This window comes from Odontesthes bonariensis, chromosome 6 (genome assembly GCF_027942865.1).
Source record: "Odontesthes bonariensis isolate fOdoBon6 chromosome 6, fOdoBon6.hap1, whole genome shotgun sequence".
Classification (NCBI taxonomy): Eukaryota; Metazoa; Chordata; class Actinopteri; order Atheriniformes; family Atherinopsidae; genus Odontesthes; species Odontesthes bonariensis.
Genome location: NC_134511.1, coordinates 12706562 through 12728695, shown reverse-complemented (window position 1 = coordinate 12728695; position 22134 = coordinate 12706562). Strand labels below are relative to the sequence as shown.

At 40.0% G+C, this 22134-nt stretch overlaps 3 protein-coding genes across 3 annotated transcripts; 1 reads left to right on the top strand and 2 right to left on the bottom strand.

The window, feature by feature from the left end:
* Nucleotides 1–73: 73 nt before the first annotated feature.
* ppil3 (peptidylprolyl isomerase (cyclophilin)-like 3) lies at nucleotides 74–1696 on the bottom strand. The gene is made up of 6 exons (XM_075468953.1): nucleotides 1656–1696; nucleotides 1335–1409; nucleotides 1084–1177; nucleotides 920–987; nucleotides 689–807; nucleotides 74–488 (listed from the first exon to the last, which is right to left on the bottom strand). The coding sequence occupies exons 1-6, from the start codon at nucleotides 1656–1658 to the stop codon at nucleotides 362–364; spliced, it is 486 nt and encodes a 161-aa protein (XP_075325068.1). The 5' UTR covers nucleotides 1659–1696; the 3' UTR covers nucleotides 74–361.
* Nucleotides 1697–2044: 348 nt separating this feature from the next.
* On the bottom strand, nucleotides 2045–14606 carry lrrc8ab (leucine rich repeat containing 8 VRAC subunit Ab). Its single transcript, XM_075467413.1, has 4 exons — nucleotides 14477–14606; nucleotides 13657–13859; nucleotides 7056–9174; nucleotides 2045–6890 (listed from the first exon to the last, which is right to left on the bottom strand). The coding sequence occupies exons 3-4, from the start codon at nucleotides 9165–9167 to the stop codon at nucleotides 6615–6617; spliced, it is 2388 nt and encodes a 795-aa protein (XP_075323528.1). The 5' UTR covers nucleotides 9168–9174; nucleotides 13657–13859; nucleotides 14477–14606; the 3' UTR covers nucleotides 2045–6614.
* Nucleotides 14029–21131, top strand: hscb (HscB mitochondrial iron-sulfur cluster cochaperone). Its single transcript, XM_075467415.1, has 6 exons — nucleotides 14029–15142; nucleotides 15261–15357; nucleotides 18672–18761; nucleotides 18915–19059; nucleotides 20786–20833; nucleotides 20922–21131. Exons 1-6 carry the CDS (start codon nucleotides 14778–14780, stop codon nucleotides 21014–21016), a joined length of 840 nt encoding a protein of 279 aa, XP_075323530.1. The 5' UTR covers nucleotides 14029–14777; the 3' UTR covers nucleotides 21017–21131.
* Nucleotides 21132–22134: the final 1003 nt, after the last annotated feature.

The following is a 22134-nucleotide window of genomic DNA, read 5'->3' as shown; positions in this document are numbered from 1 at the left end:
TTTTGCAAGCAGTATACGTTATGGAACAACAAAAACTTGAATACAAGGTTGATTTAAATGAAAACATCCGATATTCATTCACAAATACATTTATTACAAAAAATCTTTACAATGTCAGACATGTTTCCTTTTTTGATTGAACTGAATACATAGGGAATAAAAGCTTAATACCCAAAAGCATTGAGCTGGAGCTTTTTATCCATTTTTTCTAAAAAAAAAAAAAAAAAACAACAACAAAAAACTCATTTTTTTCTAAGAGTTTTCTCCAATTTCTAGCCTCTTTAACAAATTTTTCAATTTTAACTTTGGCAAGGCACCACACCCTGCATCTACTGGTTTGCTGGAACTAACAGACGATCGGTTATCCAGCAAAAGGGTTGGCATGAAGGGTCACATCCTTTATCCGGGTTTCAGTCAGTGGTCGGAATGTCTTTTCATTCACAGGCAACTTCTCCAGTTCATCCAGTGTTTCCAGGCCGTCGATAATCCTAAATGTTATCAAGTGAGACTTCAGTGGAAAGATATAAAAATGAACCGAGATCACGACTGCTGACATTTTTCTTTTTTATATAAAACCGTGCATAATATATATATATATATATTATGATACATTCAGTGCATTCGTCTCCACATATGCATCGTCTCATATCGTCATCATACACCGCTTTATTCTGTGCAAGTTGCTTACTTTCCAAAGACTGTGTACTTCATGTCCAGATGGGGTTGTTTTGCATATGTGAAGAAAAATTGTGAGCCATTCGTGTTGGGGCCATTGTTTGCCATTGAGACCACTCCTCTTACATTGTGCTGAAAATAGAAAAAAAAAAATAATAATACAAAAATGATAACGATCAACGCAGAACCCCGAGAAAGAGGAGTAAAAGTGTACTTTTTTCAACACACTTGTGGATTTACTCACCTTTAAGTGTTCACTGTACTCGTCTTCAAATTTGCGTCCCCAAATACTTGTTCCGCCTTTACCTGTGCCTGCATAGTTCCACACGAAGAGAGAGTAAACACAGCACATGAGCATATTAATTTAGAGATTTCAGGTGTCGTTCAGATGCCACATTATGCCCATACCTGTTGGGTCTCCAGTCTGAGCCATGAAGCCTTTTATATTTCGATGGAAGACGCAACCATTATAGAACCCGCTGGCACACAAAGCAAGAAAGTTCTGCAACATATAAACCAACCAAGTTACGAAACAAAGACGGCCTCATATTTTCCTGTTCTTAAATACTCCCACAAAGCACTTTAAAACAGAAAGAAATGAAGACTTTCAGGTGTATGCTGCTGTGTGCCGTTAGGGTTTAAAGTAGCACAAAACTTACCTCGCATGCTCTCGGAGCGCGTTCACAGAATAACTCAATTTTAAAGTCTCCTACATCTGTGTGAAGGGTAACCGCCTGCAAAATGATAATGGACTCAAATTAGAGCATTGAAACGTCACATTTGCGATTCTCATATGCTAATTATGGTTGGCTTCCTAGCTATAGCTAACAATTCAATAAGCAGTTACACGCATGCAGTTAGCTGAGCGGCTCGCGGCTAAACGAACCCCGTTAAAACACAACATCAGATATCAATCAGACGTGTTTGTCTTTCTGATTTAAAGTTTGACCAGCACATTATGGAGCCACTGAGAAATATACCATTTCAAATGTTGCGTCTGTGACCAAGTGCGTCCGAGAAATAATTCCGGCTGGCAGTAAGTGACATTCGTTGGTTCCGCCACGAAATTGGCAACCTGAAAATGACTTGTGCATATATGGTTATCACGTAGGTTAATTATAAAAAATTAAAAAATAAATTATTCATAAATAATTAATGGCTTCCTTAATCTAGTGTCGCTCAAACATGACGTGGCAGAGAATTATGGCCAAACTGAATTCCTCCACTTGGCCTTACCCCTCTGGCCAAACTGCCAAATGAGCTCTTAAAAATAAGTCAATATTTAAACCACCCCAGATGTCATTTACTTTATGTCACCGAGGCAAATGGCTTACACATGTTTCAGACGTACAAAAGAAACCAAGACAAATCTCGTCAAACAGATTTGTTTTATTTTTCACTAGTGGATGGTGCACACAAGAGGATGAGACATGTTCACACTGAATACTCACACCATTGCATGGTTCTTGTCAGGACTGTTGCATTGATGATTTTATTCTTTATGTGACTTTTGGCAAAAGAAAAACAGCACAAAACTAAACGTGTGCATCTGTTCCGATTGTGAATGAGCGTGGGAACACTAATACTGATTCTGTGCCCAGAAATGAACAAACGTGGAAGGGGTGAGAATGCATCATGCAGACACACATACAGTACACACTTGACCTCATTATCAAGACAAATTCATGACACAGCTCAATTAATACACGATCGCTGATGAAAAACACAGAACTGGCATCAAACCAAGGGGTTTCTCTTTAAAAACACAATTTCTGTTTTAAACCAGCAGTCAATAATAAACACACCAAACTAGAAAATAATGTATAGAAATGCATATAAAATGTTATCACCGTTTAAATTAATACAAATATCAGGTGTAATAATAATTAAAAAAAAAAAACAGGCAATTAACTCAAACATTAGGTGAGTACTAGCTGGTTTCCTGAGAAATTTACTTGTACTATAATATAGCTGTCATGATTGAAATAATAAAAAGTGGGGAAAAGAGAACACAGTTTAACAATGAAAGTGAGACAAAACGTAGTCTATGAAATGCTACCACTTTACCAGCAACCAATACATTATTTTTTTCACTCACAGCAAAACTTCATTTTTGACATTAGGTGTTCCCATACCATCCCCAATTTAAATATCTGATTGTCTTAACAAGAGGCCTATTGCTGACATGTTCTGGGCTCATTTAAAATGCTCTAGGTGTGATTTAAAGGTAAAGAACAAAGAAGTACTATTCTAATGCCCCTTTTATCTCTTGGTTGGCAGTCACACCGTTGCCATACCAGAAAAAAAAAAATAGATAAAATACATCTTGTATACATTAAGCTGCATACAACTGTTTGCATTAGTCTGAATGTGATTTGTGGGAAAGGTGCTGTGGTGCAAAAGCATTCTCTGGGATGTTCCTGTAAAACTTCTCATCATATCAGTAGTAAATAGCAATGTGAAAAACAGGAATGCCAATGCACATTAGAAAAACTATAACACTACTAACCTTCATACAGTTTAAATAAAGGCAATATTGCACAATATAGCAGTTAAACATGTTAAAGAAAAATACACACATAGCTTAAATCATGTCTATGCTTCTCCATCAAGTTATGATTCTTTATATTGCTACTGTCCAGATTTCCTTATACTTGGGTTCATTAAAAAAAATAGACGGTTGTTTTTTTTTTTTCAAAGGGTAAAAACACAAGAATCCCTGTCGTATGTTGTGCTGCGCTTTTAGAGCTGTGCTTTTGTCATCATTAGCAAATTTTTTCTCCTTGTGGCAAAAAAAAAAACAAACAACAAAAACAAACAAGCCCAGAGAAGTAACGTTCGTAAACAAAAAAAAAAATGTATACAAACATCTCACATCTCACTAATGAGATTTGAAGCCCCTTTAAATTGCCTGGTAGGTGTGCATCAATGCTCTGCTTTCTTTGAGACTCAATTAAAAGTATCTAATAGGTCCAGTTTAGTGTGTCAAGACTTTGTCATTTTAGATTTAAAAAAAAAAAAAATACGTTTCTAGCACTGATCTTCTATTTTTCCCCCCCTAAATCCCCTAGCAGGACCAGCTTTCTGTAAGAGATGCATTTGGTACTAAAACACACACACACAAAATAAAATCCATGAAGGTAAAAACTATCCATTTGTCTTTGTCAGCAGTGCGCAGCAACAATGGCTAAGACAGAGTTAACCTTGCACTCGTGTTAAAATAAAATCAGCACAGCCAAACTCGCAAGGTGAGAATACAAAAGAAAAAAAGAGTCAGATCCATCCTTTTGAGACATTAAATGTTTAAGTTGTGTAACTTAATTACTTTTGTCAAGTGTTGTTCATTTACTTGTGAAATGTCTACTGGAAGCAACGAGTGAAACAACAAGCTTTTCCGGAGTCTCCCAACTTTTGGGGCATTGTTGTTTGGTGCAGATTAAAGGACCAATGACTGCATCAAGAGATCCTTTTATCCCTACAGATGCTAAAACATAACACAAATAATCCACAACAATGGCATGGGGAAATATATGTAAAGGCAGCTAATCTGACAGACTTTAAAAAAAAAAAAAGAAAGAAATCCCCAAATATCATCTGTTGCACAAAAATGAATTAATTTCCAACATTTCTTTTTTCATGCTTGTTTTCATAAAAGTACGAGTTCAAATTTCATAATTGCCAATGCTAAGCATTTTTACTTAAGTAAAAATAACAAACTTAAATTACATATTAACTTCATCGTACATGGTCTGATATGAATTGCTATAAAAATTTGAATTGAACAAATGCTGATCTCAGAAATTAGGGAAGCATCTCCACTGAAAACGCCCCTTCTGAGATGCATTTCAGCCAGATTCAAGAAAGATGATATACTGACAAGGTATAAACATAATAATATAATGTTTAATTGACTAAAACAAACAGGATGGGGCTTAGAAAACAGATTTATGGACATCATGTGTCATTTGTCAACAGCAACACTCCACTATTCAAGTCGACAGCTGGTTCCTTATCTATTAACACACCACTAAAAATCTAGTGTCTCAGGAAAGTTAATTTCCATCAAATACATAACTGATATTCACTGCAATGTCAGTAGTGTTTCAGTCTGTTTAAAAAATGAAATCTTTTGATGCAGACATGGCTCATCTTATTCAAAACCTAGTCACTATTTGCCCCAGATTTGTTCATTTTATTCTGTGCAAAGAAAACATACAAATGGCCATACAGCACTGGCCATTATTTTTCTCAGTTCCAACTTAAAAGCATACTCACAGTAAGGGTTGGGTATCCTAATGAAATGCTTTACTAATGTATTCATTATTCTGGTCCAGAGTGAGGTCATTGGCCCATCCTCTTTACTAAACTCATTGTAAGGATCACATGCTCTGATTTCACCGGCTGTGATGGGGCCAAGATTCAACTTAAGAATGCTCTTAGATCTTTACAGCCCTGGCATTTGTAACTATAGCAACCCTTTTCTTCCACATTTGACCAAAACTACATGAGAACACAAGGATGTTAGGATCTGCAACCTTCCATGACACCACCCATGATAATCCTGACATGAGATTTTACAATCTAAGCCTGCACAATTGAATTTATTTGGCAACTACAGTTGCCCAACTATGGTAGAAAAACAATGACAACCAGAAAATAAATGAAGTTGGTTAAGTGACTGATTGACAATCGATGAGCTTTGGAAAAGCCACAATCCTGACCTATAAGAGAATGTGAAGATACATCATACAGTGTTGCATGCTGGGATGGTAGCGTTTCCCCTATTACCTCCATTTGCAAACACTTTCACCTGGTTAGAGTTACCTTTGTTCGGCTTAAAATGGTCTATTCCACAGGACACAGGAAAGACATGAACAATAAAAGAAAGGAAGAGGCTGATGGACTTTAACAGAATAAACTGAACCATACTGTTGAATGCAAATTTTGCTCATTAACTAACTGGTATTGTGTTGATTTTTGACCACTCGCAAAATCCGACCTGTTTTTTGGCTAATTTATTTTAACGTCCAAATACATTCAACGATGTGTTAACTTCATGAAGTTGTGTATTTCATGAGTCAGTTTACCAATAAACTCCTTCAAAGTGTTATTTTATTTGCAGTGGACAGATATAGAGATGGTTAACATTTGGTTATGAGGACTAGAAATGGACTGAAGGTATGGTTTTGGAGGCTGGTCCAACAGTTTGAGCTTAGAAACACTATGCTGAAGTTAGAATTCAGCATCTGTGCACACAAAATGCATCCTAGGAGCAAGCCAGAATACAATATGGCATCCAAACAAACCGATACGTGACATCAAAAAACGCATTCTCTATAGATTGGGGTCCAAACTTAAAAGATTGCTCGTTATTGACATAGTTATTCTCTATATATAACAGCTGATAACGAAGTCAGCTGAATTTTCAGTTATTATGAGATAACTCTCAAAAGAAAAAGAAAAAGGGTCTAAAGGAAGAATTTCTTTTAATCTAGTTTGTTCCTTTTAATCATTAATGTCTTATATTAACGATGTATCAATCTTGACCTAACATAAGCCCGGTGTCGTTTTGTGTCTCCTTTTGTTTTCAAAAAAGCTGTCCGACAGTTTTCCACACTTTGACCTGTACACCACAACAGAGAAGCTCAAACTGTAAACAGTGGATCCTGATCACAATGGCACTGCTACATTTTTGCTATAAAGTATCATCACTGGCCTGAGAAGTTGTTCGTAAAGGAATGAAAAAACAAACCAACACAAATGGACTGAACAAACAACCCGAAGCTGCCAGATTCAGCTTTTTGGTTCTGTCACACTGGCACTTGCTCTTGATACCCAACCTTACTGGCAGTACACTGCAGCAACACTGCCGTCTGCTTCAGCATGGGCATTGTTTCTACACCAAGTTGGTCCGTATCAGTTTTTACTCACAAACCTCTTCAAGCCTGTTCTTTGTCAGCTTTCCACAGTTGCTCCTTAACTTCAGTGGGCAGGGTGTTGAACAGTTCCTCTTCCACAACAAGACTGGTTCTCTTGAGCTGTTTGCAGTCTCCCAGCTCCACGGGTAGACACTCCAGACGGTTTCCTCTCAGCTCTAACTGCGTCAGAGCGGTCAGCTCGCCGAAACGGGATGGCAGAGACTGCAGGCAATTGTTCCCCAAGTTTAAGGTGCTAAGCTTCTTGCACTGGAACAGTTCGTTTGGAAGGCTTTCAATCTTTATTTTTAGGTGTGGAGAGTGTTGTGTTGGAAAAAAAAACATGGAAAGAAAACATAACATGCATATATTAATTTCTAGCTTTAGACTAAGTCGAACAGTTCAGTCCAATATACAATAAACAGAGACTTGTATGGCTGGGAAGACAGAGATTAAAATACTCACCCTGTTGGCTGTCACTGCCAGGTACTGGAGATTCTGAAGGAAGCCAATGTCTGTTGGAATATTGGTTAGGTTGTTGTGGCTCAAGTCCAAGAAGCGCAGCTTGCGGCAATAAAACAACTGGCTGGGGATCTTCTCGATCTTGTTTCTGTTTAGGTACAGCTTTTCTAGGTTGATCAGGGTGCCAATCTGAATGGGAATGTAGGCGATCTGGTTGTACCAGAGCTTCAGGCAGACCAGCCGATGAAGGTGCTGGAAGCTGATTATCTCCTCAATGGTCTTCAGGTTGTTGTCCTTCAGATCAATCTCCTGCAGGTTGTGCAAACTGAAGATCGAGTGTGGTATTCGTTCCAGATCACAGCGAACAAGCTCTAGTTCTGTTAGATTCACCATCTTCTTCAGGCTATTGAGCACCATCAGCTTGGTGCCTTCATTGTTGATGGAGAGCTTCTGGAGGTGCATGCCCACGTCAGTCACCACTTGAGGTAGCTTGGTGAGATTGCTTTTCAGACGAAGAACCTTGAGCCTCTTGAGTTCTCGGAGCCCATCGATGACAATGTAGCGGTTGTTGTCAGCGCTAAGATTCCCTGTCAGATGAAGCTCGCTGAGATTCTTCAAACTGTAGATCCATAAAGGAATTTCTTTAATGTCAGTGAACTTGATGTGCAAAGACTTCAAGTTTTCGCGCAAAAAAGCCAAGGCTGGAGCTTCGATTTTGGCTGGGGTGTGATAAAGCCACATCTCTCGTAGGTTGACCAGTTGGGCGATGATTGGCGGAATGGTGATGTCTGGGATGAGCTCCAGTTTGAGAACCTCCAACTCCATCAGATCAAATACTGTATCTGGAATGCCACTCAGCATGAAAAGGTGCAACTCCAACTTCTCCTGAGAGTTCTTAGTTATCCTCTGCCTGAGCTTGTCAAGTGTCCACTCATTGTTGAGGTTGAGCTGCCGGAGCTTATTTTCGCTAACCTCTGAGAGGAACACCGCAAAGCGTTTAGAATACAGAGGGTCATACTGATCAATCATGTGCAACATGAACGCAAAGTCATTCTTCACATCAGGTATGTCACTGTAACTGCTCTCTTCCCGAATGGATTCAAAGGAGTACTTCTTCAGAGAGCGCCGAAGCATCCAGCATAGTGTGTACATGCAGATCAAACCATAAACCACCACTAAACTAATGTAGAAACAGGCTAAGATTTTAAAAAGCGTAGCCAGAGGGTGAGCACAACGGTACACACTGTAACCAGTCAGGCTTTCTATATTTACAGAACAGTCCACACTGAATTTGATATCGTGCACATAATACCCTGTGTAGCAGATAATCAAAATAAACTTGATGACTTTGATAATGGTCTGACGGATGTACAGTCTGTACACAATGTCTCCTTCTTCCACGTGGATACGAAACTTTTTCACCTTCTCAAAGAGGGCTTTTGCTTGTTCCCCTTCTTTTTTGTCCAAAACTCCTGTTTCTGTTCGATCTACAATGCCCTGCTCAAAGCGCGTCTTTGTCCTTTGAAGCATTGGAACATTTGCTTCAACATCCTCACTTATTACAGACTCCTTGTGGTCCATTGAGCCATTCATTTTCATTGGTTTTGGATCACTTTCTTCGACCACGGTCTCTGACAGTGCCCTGGTTGTCCATGGAGAGTCAAAGCATTTCAGCAAGATGGATACAAAGTGCTCTAGTTTGGAGCTAGTCCGGGGAAACTTGAACCAAAAGTTGCTGCAAGCTAGAAAAATGAGGGTGTGGAGTAACACTAGGTAGGGGAAATACTTGGCAAACCAGTGCAATCTATTTTCATAACACACTGCATCAACATAGTTGTACTGGTGGCGGTCTAGATCATACTGGATCCCTTTGGGCTCCAAGAACAACGATTTGGAGAGGGTGGCGCTAAAATTCTTCTTGCAGGTCTCATTGACGACCCATTTGCAAGGCAGGCAGATCATCTTGTCCTGGGTGACCTGCAGAGTCCCCCCAAACACCGAAATCATGAGCATAACAATGGAAATGTAGTCGGTGAACACATCCCACCATGGTTTCAGGATGCGGTATGCTGGCTGCGTATCCACAAAGTACCGCAGATCAGTGATTGGGATCATGGCTTACCTGAGGGGAAAGAAAAGAGTTAAGGACATTATCATAGCAGCCTAACATGAAAACACACAAAAAAAAGCTTTTTAAAAAACAAATGTCTGAACCACAATACAATATCAGGCATAGAAATCAATACTACAAGACAAACTACAAAGGTCATATGTTAGATCATTCCAGATGGTTCAATGTGAAAGCTGCCAAGAATAATGACGTAGAAACTGTAACAACAAATTTCTTGTTTGACTAACCGAGAGGAGTAGCATTTGGTTGATTTAAACGTTATTCAACTGGCACTGGCAATTTGCCTTGCCCTCAAAAGGGAAGTCTAACGAGACGTAGCATTCAAAATGTAGTCCAACGGCAACCTGCTCGTAAAACAGAAAAGTCTAGCTTGTTTGCATTTAAGTCTTCCTGAAAGATGTTTGTGATCAACTCATGTGTTGCTGCCAAGAGACAGAACATATGAACAAAGGGACAAGCTGTCCAGGGAACATTTGAACACAGTAAATTAAAAAAAAAAAAAAAAAGAAACAACACTGGCTTCAGTTTTCTTCTGAGACTTTAATGAAGACGAGGAATGATGACTTGCTTCAAGCAAACAAGTAAGTACAGCAGGTTGGTGTGAGGGTGAAGCAGAGAAATCAAGAGGACAAAAAGCATTAATTTAATAATTTATTGCTCAATGATGGACAGAAATGTTCTAGTACAACACTTTAGTCTCCCCTCTTTTCTTTATATGTTGCAAAGAAAACAGGAAATAGGTTTCAGAGGTTTATTGAAATACCTGCAAACACAAATGAAGGACATTTCTTGAAGGACATTTCAAGAAAGCTCTTCTTTGGATGTTGGCTGCCTCTTCTTCCGTTCTCTGTAAAGATGATCCCACACTGCTTCAATAATGTTGAGGTCCGGTCTCTGGGGAGGATTCATCATAAGACATGTTGCTGCTGATTTTCAGTCCAGTTCATGAGTCATTTAGCCTTTTCTTTCTTAAAAATGGCTTCCTGACAGCCACCCTTCCATGGAGAACATGTCTGATGAGGCTTGAGTGAACAATAGATGGATTAACTGAAGGTCCAGATGCATCTCTCAGGTCTCGTGTCAGGTCCTTGCTGGATTTTTTGCCCCTCTTTCTTAAGAACATCACTTTCAAATACTGTTCATCTGCTGTAGTGTTTTTAGGTCTGTGACTTCTTCTTTTATCCATCTGTTCACTTTACTCATTTCATCTTCACACCATGCTGAGAAATGCCAAGTTTTCAGCTAATAACTCTTTGGGAATCACCTGGTTGGTGCCAAAAAAAAAAAAATTTCTTCTTCTTGTCAAACTGGGTTATCTTTGGCATTTTTTGTAGAAAAAAAAATTAATAACCTTGGCAAAAAAAAAAAAAAAACTAACAGGGAAAATGGCAACATATATCAGATGTCACCCCTTCATTTGTGTCGCGCTGATGGTGGGATTATTCCCGAGCAAAGGCCCTGTCTAATCAATCTTTTCTTCTCAACGATAACCTGACCAACACTTTAATCCGAGTAGTTCAAACTTTTAATTTTTCAGACATTCTAAAATCGAGTTTGAAAAAATAAAACATCAGCCGTGGCGACGACGCTGATCGCAGGCGTTGAGCAGATCCCCCACTCAGCCCAACGCTGTCATTAAATCATTATTTGTGCTGATCACAGTCATTTGGGCATTACCACTTAAATCCTTGCCATTCACTGTGTAAAAACAGGGAACAGAAATCAGTTATATTGGCTCTCTTGTAATCATGTTATCTTGCTTCGTCTTCCTCGTCTTCTATTGTTTAATGACACTTGATTGGACAATTATTTCCAACGGCTACTTATCTTGAGGCGCTCACTTTCTGATCAATTGCATCTCGATGAAACCCTACTGCGATAATAGCAGCCCTTACACAACCGCACTGCTGTTCGACACAGGTTGGTCTGAAAAGGAAAATGGAGCTTTGTAACGAGCAGTACAAAGACAAATGGATATGGATAAATTATTATGTCAAATCTTCCTGTGCAATTTGTGTTTCTGACTTAAAAAGCAAAGAGAAATGTCCTTAGTAATTCTGCAATCAAATGTTCAATTCGAATAAAAGACTAATTTTTCTACTTTATTTCCATGTCAAGGCACACATGAAAAATGGAGCCGTTATCGCTCACACTTTGATAATGACCTAAAGTGAAGTAAGACAAATGGTTATTTTAGCTTTTTAACAATTATTCCTCAGTTCAAATATGTTGATAATGTTAGCCCCACCCGAACTAATGAGTGCAAAAATGTGGTTATACAGTTAAACAAATTGCCAAACAACGTAAACATGTTAGGCATCGAAGCGTTTCCGTACGTTTTAGGCCGAGGCGGGTAATGTGGCAACTCGAAGAGCCAGACGAAACAAAAATGCATCAGTGCGAGGATTGCGCTGCTGTACTGTAGCTCTAAATTAGCCCACACCAAACATTTTTCTCCAATTATTCTATTCATTCGAGTTGTCTTCATTAAAGGGATAATCCGGAGTAAAATGCACTTTAGGTCAATTTACGGGATGTTTGGAGTACATACGTTGAGTTGACATCAAAATCATTTAATTCTGATGTGTTTTGAGAATTTTGATTTGACCGTTTTCAGCCAAAAGTCGTTAGACTGGAGGAGAGTGGGGCATATGGTATCGCCGCTACAAAACGCTATTTTTATACCTCTTCTACAGCTCCAAAAAACATAACACTTACGTGGTAGTGAGTAGAGGGTCCCTAAATCCAAACAGAAGTGTCCCGAGGTCTTCATGTGGTCGGATAGAGAGTCCAGAATGAATTTAATCAAGCCAGTATCTTTCCGGAAATGCTCCTGCTGCAGCTGGCATCTTCAGCGTAAAGTCCGTATAGTAGAGAGCCGAGTGTGGAGTAACACGCTCTGGAAATTCACAATTTCGTTGCCGTTTTTTTTTTTTACAAACATAGTCCAGTATTTCTTTCGAAAGCCAGGATAGGAACAAACACGCATCATAACTCCAAAAGTTTGCTCCGCTGTTTGTTCAACAATCTGCTCACACACCTCTCCTTCTTCTGTGATGGTCACTCCAGTCACGCAAAAGACGTCTTCCGTAAACAGGAGGCTAGGTCACGCGAGACGTAAGGTCACGTGACATTTTATAAAATTCCAACCTGTTAGTAAGCTAGGCTTTGCTGTTGCATACAACTTCATTTCACTTTCGAAAGAAATACTGGACTATGTTTGTAAAAAAAAAAACGGCAAAAAATTGTGAATTTCCAGAGCGTGTTACTCCACACTCGGCTCTCTACTATACGGACTTTACGCTGAAGATGCCAGCTGCAGCAGCAACATTTCCGGAAAGATACTGGCTTAATTAAATTCATTCTGGACTCTCTATCCGACCACATGAAGACCTCGGGACACTTCTGTTTGGATTTACGGACCCTCTACTCACTAGCACGTAATTGTTATGTTGTTTGGAGCTGTAGAAGAGGTGTAAAAATAGCGTTTTGTAGCGGCGATACCATATGCCCCACTCTCCTCCAGGCTAACGACTTTTGGCTGAAAACGGTCAAATCAAAATTCTCAAAACACATCAGAATTAAATGATTTTGATGTCAACTCAACGTATGTACTCCCAACATCCCGTAAATTGACCTAAAGTGCATTTTACTCCGGATTATCCCTTTAAATCACGATAAATACTGAAATTCTGAAGGAAACCTTGCCCATAATGAAGGTCTAGTGCTAACTAGGTATAAATCCCTACATGCAAAAGTAGCAAACCTTTGACAAGCTGGCTTTGTAACATAGCCAACTCAAAAACAAACAAAAAAAATACAAACAAGACTCAAGTTAAGTTAAATGAAAGAAAAAAATGCCCCATGTAATGTGAAAAGTGGTTTTACTTACAAATCCAAACTGTAAAGCACAACAACGCCATTCATACACAGTCAAGAGCGATCCTCAACTACTCTCCTTTACCACGGCTGTAGTGAAAGCCAGTTACAGCCCTTCAACTCAACCTCTTGCCTTGTGCGACTGCGCCACACCCAACATGCAAGCTCGAGAAGTCACTCTTCTAAAGATGATGTTCCGTTTTGGCCTGTCTAACCCAAACAACATGAGCGCCAGAGGAGCCACCTTGCTCCCTTGCTCTCTATTCTTAGCCATTTCCGTTAATAATACCCAGAGTATTGTCTGTGGGGGCCTTGAGAAGCACCTCCCTCGACCTTCAGGAGGAGATCCTGTTTACCTTACAGATGCTTCTGTCTCCAACCAGTGTCTCTCTGGAATAGTCTGCCGTCACCTTTTGCACACCCACCGCCCCCAAAACACACACACACACATACAATAAGAATCAAGAGCTGGCATTCATCACAGCCTGTACTTTGTTAGGAAATTGTAAAGTCAAGGAGTTGAGACGCCTAGTCTGAGCCTTGGCCAATTAAGCAAATAGACACTGGCTCCAGTTCTGAGGAGCTTTTACGCACCTAACAACATGACCTATGGAGAAGTCTGGATGAAGATGATGTAGCAGCACCAGGTCCACCCAGTGAGATATAGAGGCCAGCTTGAAGGTGTTATCTGTGCTCCAGCACCTGGGTACGTCCCCCATGGACCAGCCACTCTCTGTGTATCCAACACTCTTTATGGATTATTGCCCCCTTCATCGCCATGCAGTTGAACGGGAGGTCTGAAAATAAGATTCAGGAGATGAGAATGTGGTTCCTACTGATAATTCTGCTTATCCGAATAAGTCATGTCTCGGTAAAGCAAATAAAGAAAGTTACCCGCAGATACGACACATTATCACAAGCAACTTTACAGGTTGCGACTTTAGTCTATGACCTATCTTTGCAAAGGGAATCACAGATTCCGTTCATTTAGAGGGTTGTGCCTACTATCTATCAGCCACCGCCGGTAGCGGCAGCACGAGAAGCCTTTGTCATCTTGCTAAATAGGTGAGCCAGCGACTCAACGGAAAGTTCAAGCTAGGTGACTTTTTTTTCAACACACCGTTAGATAACGCGGTACGCTAATTTAGAGGAAGCACGCTGGTATCAGATAAAACACTAGTTGATAAGCAAGTTATCCAAATTGTCAGCACCGAACACAGACATGAGCCACCTGTGCTGTTGAAACACGTTAGCAAACTAAGCTATCCTGTTATTAGCTCTTAAGCTAAAACAGCTACACGCTGACCAGTGGTTCTTTCGGTCATCGGAAGTTTGTATCCTAGCAAACGCTGCACTTCGTGCATTGGTGGTGCATTTCAGACAATCAACAAAACGGCTGGGGTCTTTGACTTACTTCGTATGGCGTGCTGCGTTCAGACCAAACATTACTTTAATACTAACAGTTGTTAACTAGTTGTGTTTGCTGTTGCTAGCAGATGAGCTAACCAGCTAATGTTTTTATCCCAGCACTCTCCAGAGGAACTCTTTCCTTTTACCTCACCGAGCCGAGCGGGGGCACTGTGGTGTTTAACAGGCGTAGAAGAAGAAATCTCCCTTCAGTGCTTTTCGGGAAGTGAGATGTTCGTGTTTTGATTAATAAGGGTTTATATATTGACTGATTACACAACAGCAAACAGAGTATTTTAACTTGAGGAATGATGGCAGCCAGCTCCCTGCGGATTACATGTTCCCGGACTGTCCTGCAGCCACACCGGCTGATGAGGAACCGCCTGCCTGTTCCTAAGGCTGTTACATGTTCAGTACACTGTAGGTCTACCAGCTTTCACAGCAAGGACACATGGCACAGCAGTATGAACTTCAGGGTGCTGGGGACGGAAAGAGGACTACTTTACCACACTAATAAGGTCATTTCACCAAGGAGTTGCAGCACAAGTCCAGTCAAACTGAACTGTTGGAACTGTAAGCAATTTCTTGACAAAACGCCTGCATTCTTCTGCAGCTCATGTAAAGTAATCCAACCCCCCGAGGAAGGGACATCCTTCTTCAAAATAATGGACTGGTGAGTATGATATCCTCAACTGTAACCATTCGTGTCCATAAGCATTTCTACAAACTTAAGTCTGCCTGTGAGGAGAAGCATCTCATCTCACCATGTGCTGCCTTTTTTATTTTTACAGTGACTACAAATTCACACTGGATACACAAAAGCTGCAGAAAAGATATCTGCTGCTCCAGCGGTCTCTTCATCCAGACAACTTCAGCCAGAAATCTGTGGTAGGGCAGGGGATGTTGTGAGGTGAACGGAGATCAGCTGAGCGAAACGGCCCATGAGTCAGAGGAGGCTTTAGTATCTAGTTGCTCTGCAACAAAGGGAATTGGGCTGAATCCTTTTATCCCTTTTAGGCAACTGAAGTGTAGATTTCTGTTTCATTAAGCATGGTTCATTGTGTTTTGTTTAAAGAAATGACTCTGGGCAAATTAATATATATATATATTTAACCCCCCCTTGAGATGCAATTCCCTATATTAAGCTATCAAGACCACTATGCCAAAGCAAGCAAGTTCATTGGATAAAAAGCCAAGCTAGAGATGAAGAAGTGCTACACTTGTACTATTTCTCACTTATCTGAGGATGACTGTCAGATTAGATCTGTGGTATAAATAGCTGATTCACTTGAATTATTTTAAGAGGGAGATCATGGCTCGTGTTTCTCAAAGAAAACATTTCAAACTGTGATGCAGATTTTGACCTAAATGTAAATATTGACAGCTTAAGAAAGAAGCCTTTAAAGAGGAGGATTGTAACCAGACGCGACAGGTTAGACAGCAACAATGAGCTTCCAGGGTATTGCAACGGGAGCAGTTGTGTGACATTACAGTTTTTCACTACCTTAACACTCAAGCACAAACACTCTGTTGTGACAAAAAGACGACAGTCTTCTGCTCTTCTAACAGGCGCCATATAAAGTGTGTGTACAGTTATCATGTTTGAGATCCCAGGATTGATTTTGACACAAAACCTACTTTCTCTATACAAAATATGTTATTAGTGTTTACCTGGTTGGTGAAACAAAATCCATACAGATTCCTGGTTTCAGCAGATTGAATGATTTATATGAAACATTGTATACAGTCACGTGTGAAAGAGAGTAAACCCTCTTTCAGTTCTAAGGTTTTAAAGTCAGGTTAATAAAGAGGAACACCAACACTTGACATACTACACCCTGTCTTTATTTATTTAACAAAAAATAAATCAAAACGTAGAGGCAGTATGTGGAAAAATTTAGTACGCTCCATGATTTAAGAGCTTGTAGACTAGGAGCAATAACTTTAAGTAATCATATTCTTTATGATAATATTGGTCTGTCCCATCGCTGTGGCTGTAATTTGGCTCAGTTCATTGAGGTTTGAGGGTATTTGTTTATACACAGCTCTCTTAAGGTCCCACCACAGCATTTCAGTCGTGTTGAGGTCTGAACTTTGCCTGGATCATTGCAACAACTTGTTCCCTTTTTGATTTTTTTTCTCAGACATTCTGTTGTGACTGGATACCGTTGTGATAAGCCAAGCCTCAGCAGTTGTACAGGTGGCCTCACATGTGACTACAGAGGAGTTCATGGTTCACTCAGTTGCCACTTTCACTCATGCACTGGCCTAAAATGATATAAAAATGTTCAGAGGCTCTGGGAACGCAAATGTCAGCGACATTCACTTCGGAAATCTTGCAGAGATTTTCCACACTGCCCCGTTGTTGGAAATTCTGCAACATCACTGGGTGAGACAACCCATGGATGCTGCAGCAGATATTCCAACGCATTTGGAGTGGGTGTGCTTTAGAATTCCTGTAGTTTGCAGGGAATGAGCTGTACTTAACATAGAGGACACCGATGCGCAACTAAGAGGCATCGGCCCTGCTGTGAAGAGAGACTGTGAGACAAGGACCAGTGATGTGGCGCTTGGCCACACTCCAACAACTACAGTTTAACAAGGACATTGTTTTTCCGACAGAAAGGCACAGCCACCGTGTGAAATTGACTGATGATTACCCTTATCCCCCTTAGACGATGAAATGAACTATGCTTCTGTATTAACAATTTGAATTTGGAAATGATTTATGTGTGGTTTCCACCTGTAGATAGAGGCAGCTGCCTATATTAGGAAAGACTGTCAGAAGAACACATGAGCAACACTTATTATTTTTGGTTATTTTGGTTTTGGTTATTTTTGGTTTCAGTTCCTTCTTCATGTGGGAAATATGTAGCTCCAGATCCACGTTTGTGATTGGTCGTGTGGTGCCAACGCTGCCAGTTTCACTCAAACATGTCCAGACTTTGAAAAAAAACTGAAAGGTTCCCCTGTGCAAGGTGAACTTTCTTCTTGGCATATTTACTGCCCAAAGTTTGCGATAAAGAAATATATGGTATACACCAAAAAACAAGAAGAAACAAGGGCAGTGCAGCCAGAGGGCAGGATCTCTGCTGATTAATGTGCCGTCTCCCACTGTAAGTGGGTCATAGGTGATGATTGAGAGGAATAACTACTGTTCGTGTATATGTTCGACCTTACTCTCATGCTCCCCACTTTAGATAGTCAATGCTTAAAGGTGGAGGACTAGATATTCCAAACACAAACTTTATGAGGAAAAATAACACAGTTTAGCTGATGATAAAGTGGCGCCCAAATTTTACTGGAAGAACTAGTGTAGCTTTCATAGAAAGAAATCAGATGTGTCCACGTGCACGCAGTAAATCTGAATGTGCTTACTGTAGGTTATTTTATACAATGTTGATGCATCACGACGCACTTTCACATGGTTCTATTCCCTCCTTGTAGATCATTAAGAAAAATTCATGGCAGTTTAGAAGAGTAAGCATTATCAGCACCAGATTGAGAGGGACGTATTGCTTTGTGTGTAATTCATTTTGGACACTCGCAGCGCAGGATGTTGTCGTGTTATGACGTGAAAGCGGAATTCAGATTCAGCGGAATGTGTGCAGCTCCAGCTCCTCACAAGCAGTTTGTGCAAGATTATCCGGATTCTGCTTTATTTATCGCCTCCTCTGGATCTTTTTTTTTTTTTTTTTTTTTATTGATTAAGCAACCCCCTGCTTTAAGGATCTTCATCACATATAGGGAGCTCATTACTTCTAAAAGGTTAAAAGGCAACTACCTACTGCACTGGTTGTTATTAAAGAAATCGCTTCACACGACAGGCTTATGGGCCAGAGAGTTAGAGTATTGATTTTTACCAGAGCTGACAGACCAGATAGCTGCAAAATGTTCTGAGATCTGCCAACCATTTCCAAGATATTTTCCCCCCTGTCTCGACTTCCACACACCTGTCATGTCAGACTCACACTTGCATCCCGTGAAGGGTCCCAGATCGCTTCACTATAAAAGAGTTGCTGTATGTCATGCACCTAATTTGACAGGGGCTAGAGATTCAAATGGCAAGGCATGAAATAGCTCAGGTGTTATTTTCCTTTTGTTTAAAGTTTGAGTTTTGGTTGTTCCACGTGATGGTTTAAAAATTGAATGAATGTGAATGACAGTGGCCTCCATTAACAAAATGTACTGGTATTTTGCAGAAAGAACGGGATTTTTCAGAAAGCCAGTCGGCTCTTGTGAACAAAGCATACAAGACCCTGCTTAAGCCTTTGAGTCGTGGTCTGTATATGGTAAGTTTGAAATCACTTGCTTATCTTCTTCTTGTTTATTTTTGGAACTTCAAGCAGGTTACCGCCTGACTGCTTGATCTTCAGCACCTGACAGTCAAGAGTGCATTAAGAAGAGCATTCAAGGTTGATGGACTCCTGGTGCATTTTTTTCAGCTGGAACTCGAGGGGATGCACCTGGAAGAGGGCACTGACTCAGGAGCTGATTCAGGCTTTCTAATGGAGCTGATGGAGATCAATGAGGCCCTTGATGACGCACAGACTCCAGAAGAAGCCAATAAGATCGGCTCAGACGCAAAAGGTAAACAATTGTGTAAATGTCTTTCTGCATTATTGCTGACTGTTGATAATAAAGAAGCAGAGGGAAGCAAATACATGTTCAAGTAAGGTATGTTTAAGAAATGTATCGGACTGCAAATGCATCGATGAATTCTCTCTGAATGACCTCTTACCCAATCAATCTATACACCTAGAAACTACCAACCAGGCCAGAAATCTGGGTGTAGTGATGGACTCAGACCTAAATTTGGAAAAACACATTAAGGCAACAACAAAGTCAGCCTACTATCACCTTAAGAATATATCAAGGTTAAAGGATCTGATGTGTCAGCAGGACCTGGAAAAACTAGTCTATGCATTCATCTTTAGTAGGCTTGACTATTGTAAAAGCATTTTTACAGGTCTACCTAAAAAGTCAGTTAGACAACTGCAGCTTATTCAGAACTCTGCTGCTTGAGTCCTCACTAAGACCAAATAAGTGGACCACATCAGTCCAGCTCTGAGGTCTTTACACTGGCTGCCTGTCCATCAGAGGGTAGACTTTAAAGTTCTGATGCTGGTCTATAAAGCTCTGAATGGTCTCGGACCAAAATACATCAGTGACCTCCTGACCCAGTATGAACCTTCCAGACCCCTCAGGTCATCTGGATCCGGTCTTCTATCAGTTCCCAGAGTCAGAACCAGACATGGAGCAGCAGCGTTCAGCTTCTATGCTCCACATGTCTGGAACAAACTCCCAGAAAGCCTCAGATCAGCTGAAACACTCAGTGTGTTTAAGTCCAGGCTGAAGACACACCTATTTTCAGCTGCGTTTGAATAAAGCTCCAAATCTGAAGCTTGAGTTTCAAAACTTAATCACATTTTAACTACTGATTTTATCTATTGTTCTTATTTCTTTCTTTTTTGTTTAAAATTTAAATCATGCTTCTTATTTCTACTGTTTTAATGTATCTGTAAAGCACTTTGAATCGCCTTGTTGTTGAATTGTGCTATACAAATAAACTTGCCTTGCCTTACCCCATATATGCATCAAACTGTTGTTTCAATAGAGAGGTACAAACCCATAATGTTAAGCCTCCAAAAAGATGTACTCTTTCGAGATAGGTTTCAAGAATCTCTCCAGCGCTCTAATGGAGCTTGGGTCTGTCAGAAAGTAAAAAACGGAAGGCCTTCACCACTTTACGATATAGGAAGCAACTTTTTTTCAGTGTAGATGGCAAAGAGTCTTTTTGGACTGAGAAACATTTTTAGAAATCTTTGCACTGCATCCACAAATTGATTCAAATGAGTTCAAACTCCACCACCGCAAAGAGGAAAAAAAACTCTAGAAAAAGGCCTGAAACACAGGCCTGCTCTCTCTGTGGATGACATGAAATGGATAGCCGCATGATTGCCCGATGAAACAAAAGGTTGTATTACTTATTGGAACTTTCACAATGGTCATAAATGTCGACCGGCTTTGAAAATGGGAGATGCACGTTAGAGTTCTCTGCGTTTTATGACGTCTGCAGTTTTCATCTAGTACACTTCAATATTTTACCATGCCCATGAGTAATATGCTGCATGTTTTAACATAATCAAAGTGTGCGTCTTTGATTTTTCTGTGGTGGTTCGTTTGCTTCGAATCAAGCAGGTAGTCTTAGAAGCTGGAGCGCTGTTGAGTTTCTCGGGGTAAAAAGCAATATACCGTGTGTGCCTTGCCTTGTTAACATGTGCAGAACTGGAACTTGTCTTCTCCTCCCCTGCAGGGAAACTTGCAGACTTGACAGAGCAGATAGATGCTGTCCTTTGTAAAGGTATTATATTCAGATGTCTCTCTGAAACATTGTCACTGAGCGAGTCACCGATTTAACTTTCTGTTTGCCTTCTTTTATCTCTTAACAGGAGAGTTTCATGCTGCCAAAGCACTTCTTGCCCAGATGAAATACTATGCAAACATTGAAGAGAAGGTGAAGGAAAAGCTCTCAGAATTCATGTGAAGTTTTTTTTCCTTAAATCCAATGTTTTATGGTCACTTTAAAACTTTTTATGTGTGGTTTGCACAAATGATTGTATATTTACCTTATGTTTTTGATGAAATTTTATTGTTCAAGTGCTTAAATAAAATTGGTTAAGATTAAATCCAACCCTTATGATGGTATTTCTTTCAGGTATACTTTATTTTTTTCATTAAATCTGTAGACATTTGCGGCTGTGATTGAATGCATACATTAACTTGCCTGACTCCTCAAATACGCATGTACCTAATGTGTTATTACATGAGACAGAGATCTTGGCCCTGATTGAAATGCTGCTCAGTGTTTACATGATTATACTGCCTATCCGTTCTGCATTTTGTCATGTGGGACACAAACACACGCCCACCCACACACAGGGCTCTCACTCAGTTCCTCAGGTTACCTTTAGGTGGAGACATAGCACCTTGACAATCATCCTGCAAAAGAGCATAACATGTACAAACAGAATATGAGACCAGACCAGGCCGGAGGGAGGTCCTTAATTGAGGTAGACAAGGTATTGACTCATCAATGATGGCTTCATATGTAGCATGAATGCTATGATATTCAGGAAAACCCCTCTAAATTAAGATTACTCCAGGAGCCAAACATATGTGGTCTAAGTCATTTAAAAACTCTTAAATTCTATTGGGTGATAATTTAGGCCCACAGTGCATTGGCAGATCCATCAAATTTAAATTCATCCACCCTCTCATCAATCTAATTTAATTTTGAAGTACTTTTTTTAGAAAAATTGTCATTCGCTCTAATTACTTGCAAATTGAAGATTGAATTACATCAAGGCTTTGATCTAAGAAACAGATGTAGGAGGAACTACTTTGAAATGCGGAAAGAATCCATTATATTTGATGAACCATCGGATCAAAAATCTTATTTAAGATGTAAATCTACTCCTAAACAATACTGTTTCACGGTTATTCTGTGTGTGTGACAGCCCCTGGAATGTCCCACTGTAATACAACCCGACTGGTTGTTTATTAAGTCCAGAACAACAATGTCATATGTCTGAGGATTTTTACAATGGAGAGGCTGTAACCTTGATACACTTGGATAGACAGATAATTAAACAGGGCCTCTTC

Bases quoted from the DNA above. Each gene is read 5' to 3' on its own strand.
- ppil3 (XM_075468953.1), bottom strand. The intron at 1,178-1,334 runs GTAAGTTTTGTG...TATATGTTGCAG, and splicing joins GCGCTCCGAGAGCATGCGAG to AACTTTCTTGCTTTGTGTGC. The intron at 808-919 runs GTGAGTAAATCC...TTCTATTTTCAG, and splicing joins AGTACAGTGAACACTTAAAG to CACAATGTAAGAGGAGTGGT.
- lrrc8ab (XM_075467413.1), bottom strand. From the start codon at position 9,167: ATGATCCCAATCACTGATCTGCGGTACTTTGTGGATACGCAGCCAGCA. The intron at 6,891-7,055 runs GTGAGTATTTTA...CTAAAAATAAAG, and splicing joins TGGCAGTGACAGCCAACAGG to ATTGAAAGCCTTCCAAACGA.
- hscb (XM_075467415.1), top strand. From the start codon at position 14,778: ATGATGGCAGCCAGCTCCCTGCGGATTACATGTTCCCGGACTGTCCTG. The intron at 15,358-18,671 runs GTAGGGCAGGGG...GGTATTTTGCAG, and splicing joins ACTTCAGCCAGAAATCTGTG to AAAGAACGGGATTTTTCAGA. The intron at 18,762-18,914 runs GTAAGTTTGAAA...CATTTTTTTCAG, and splicing joins TGAGTCGTGGTCTGTATATG to CTGGAACTCGAGGGGATGCA.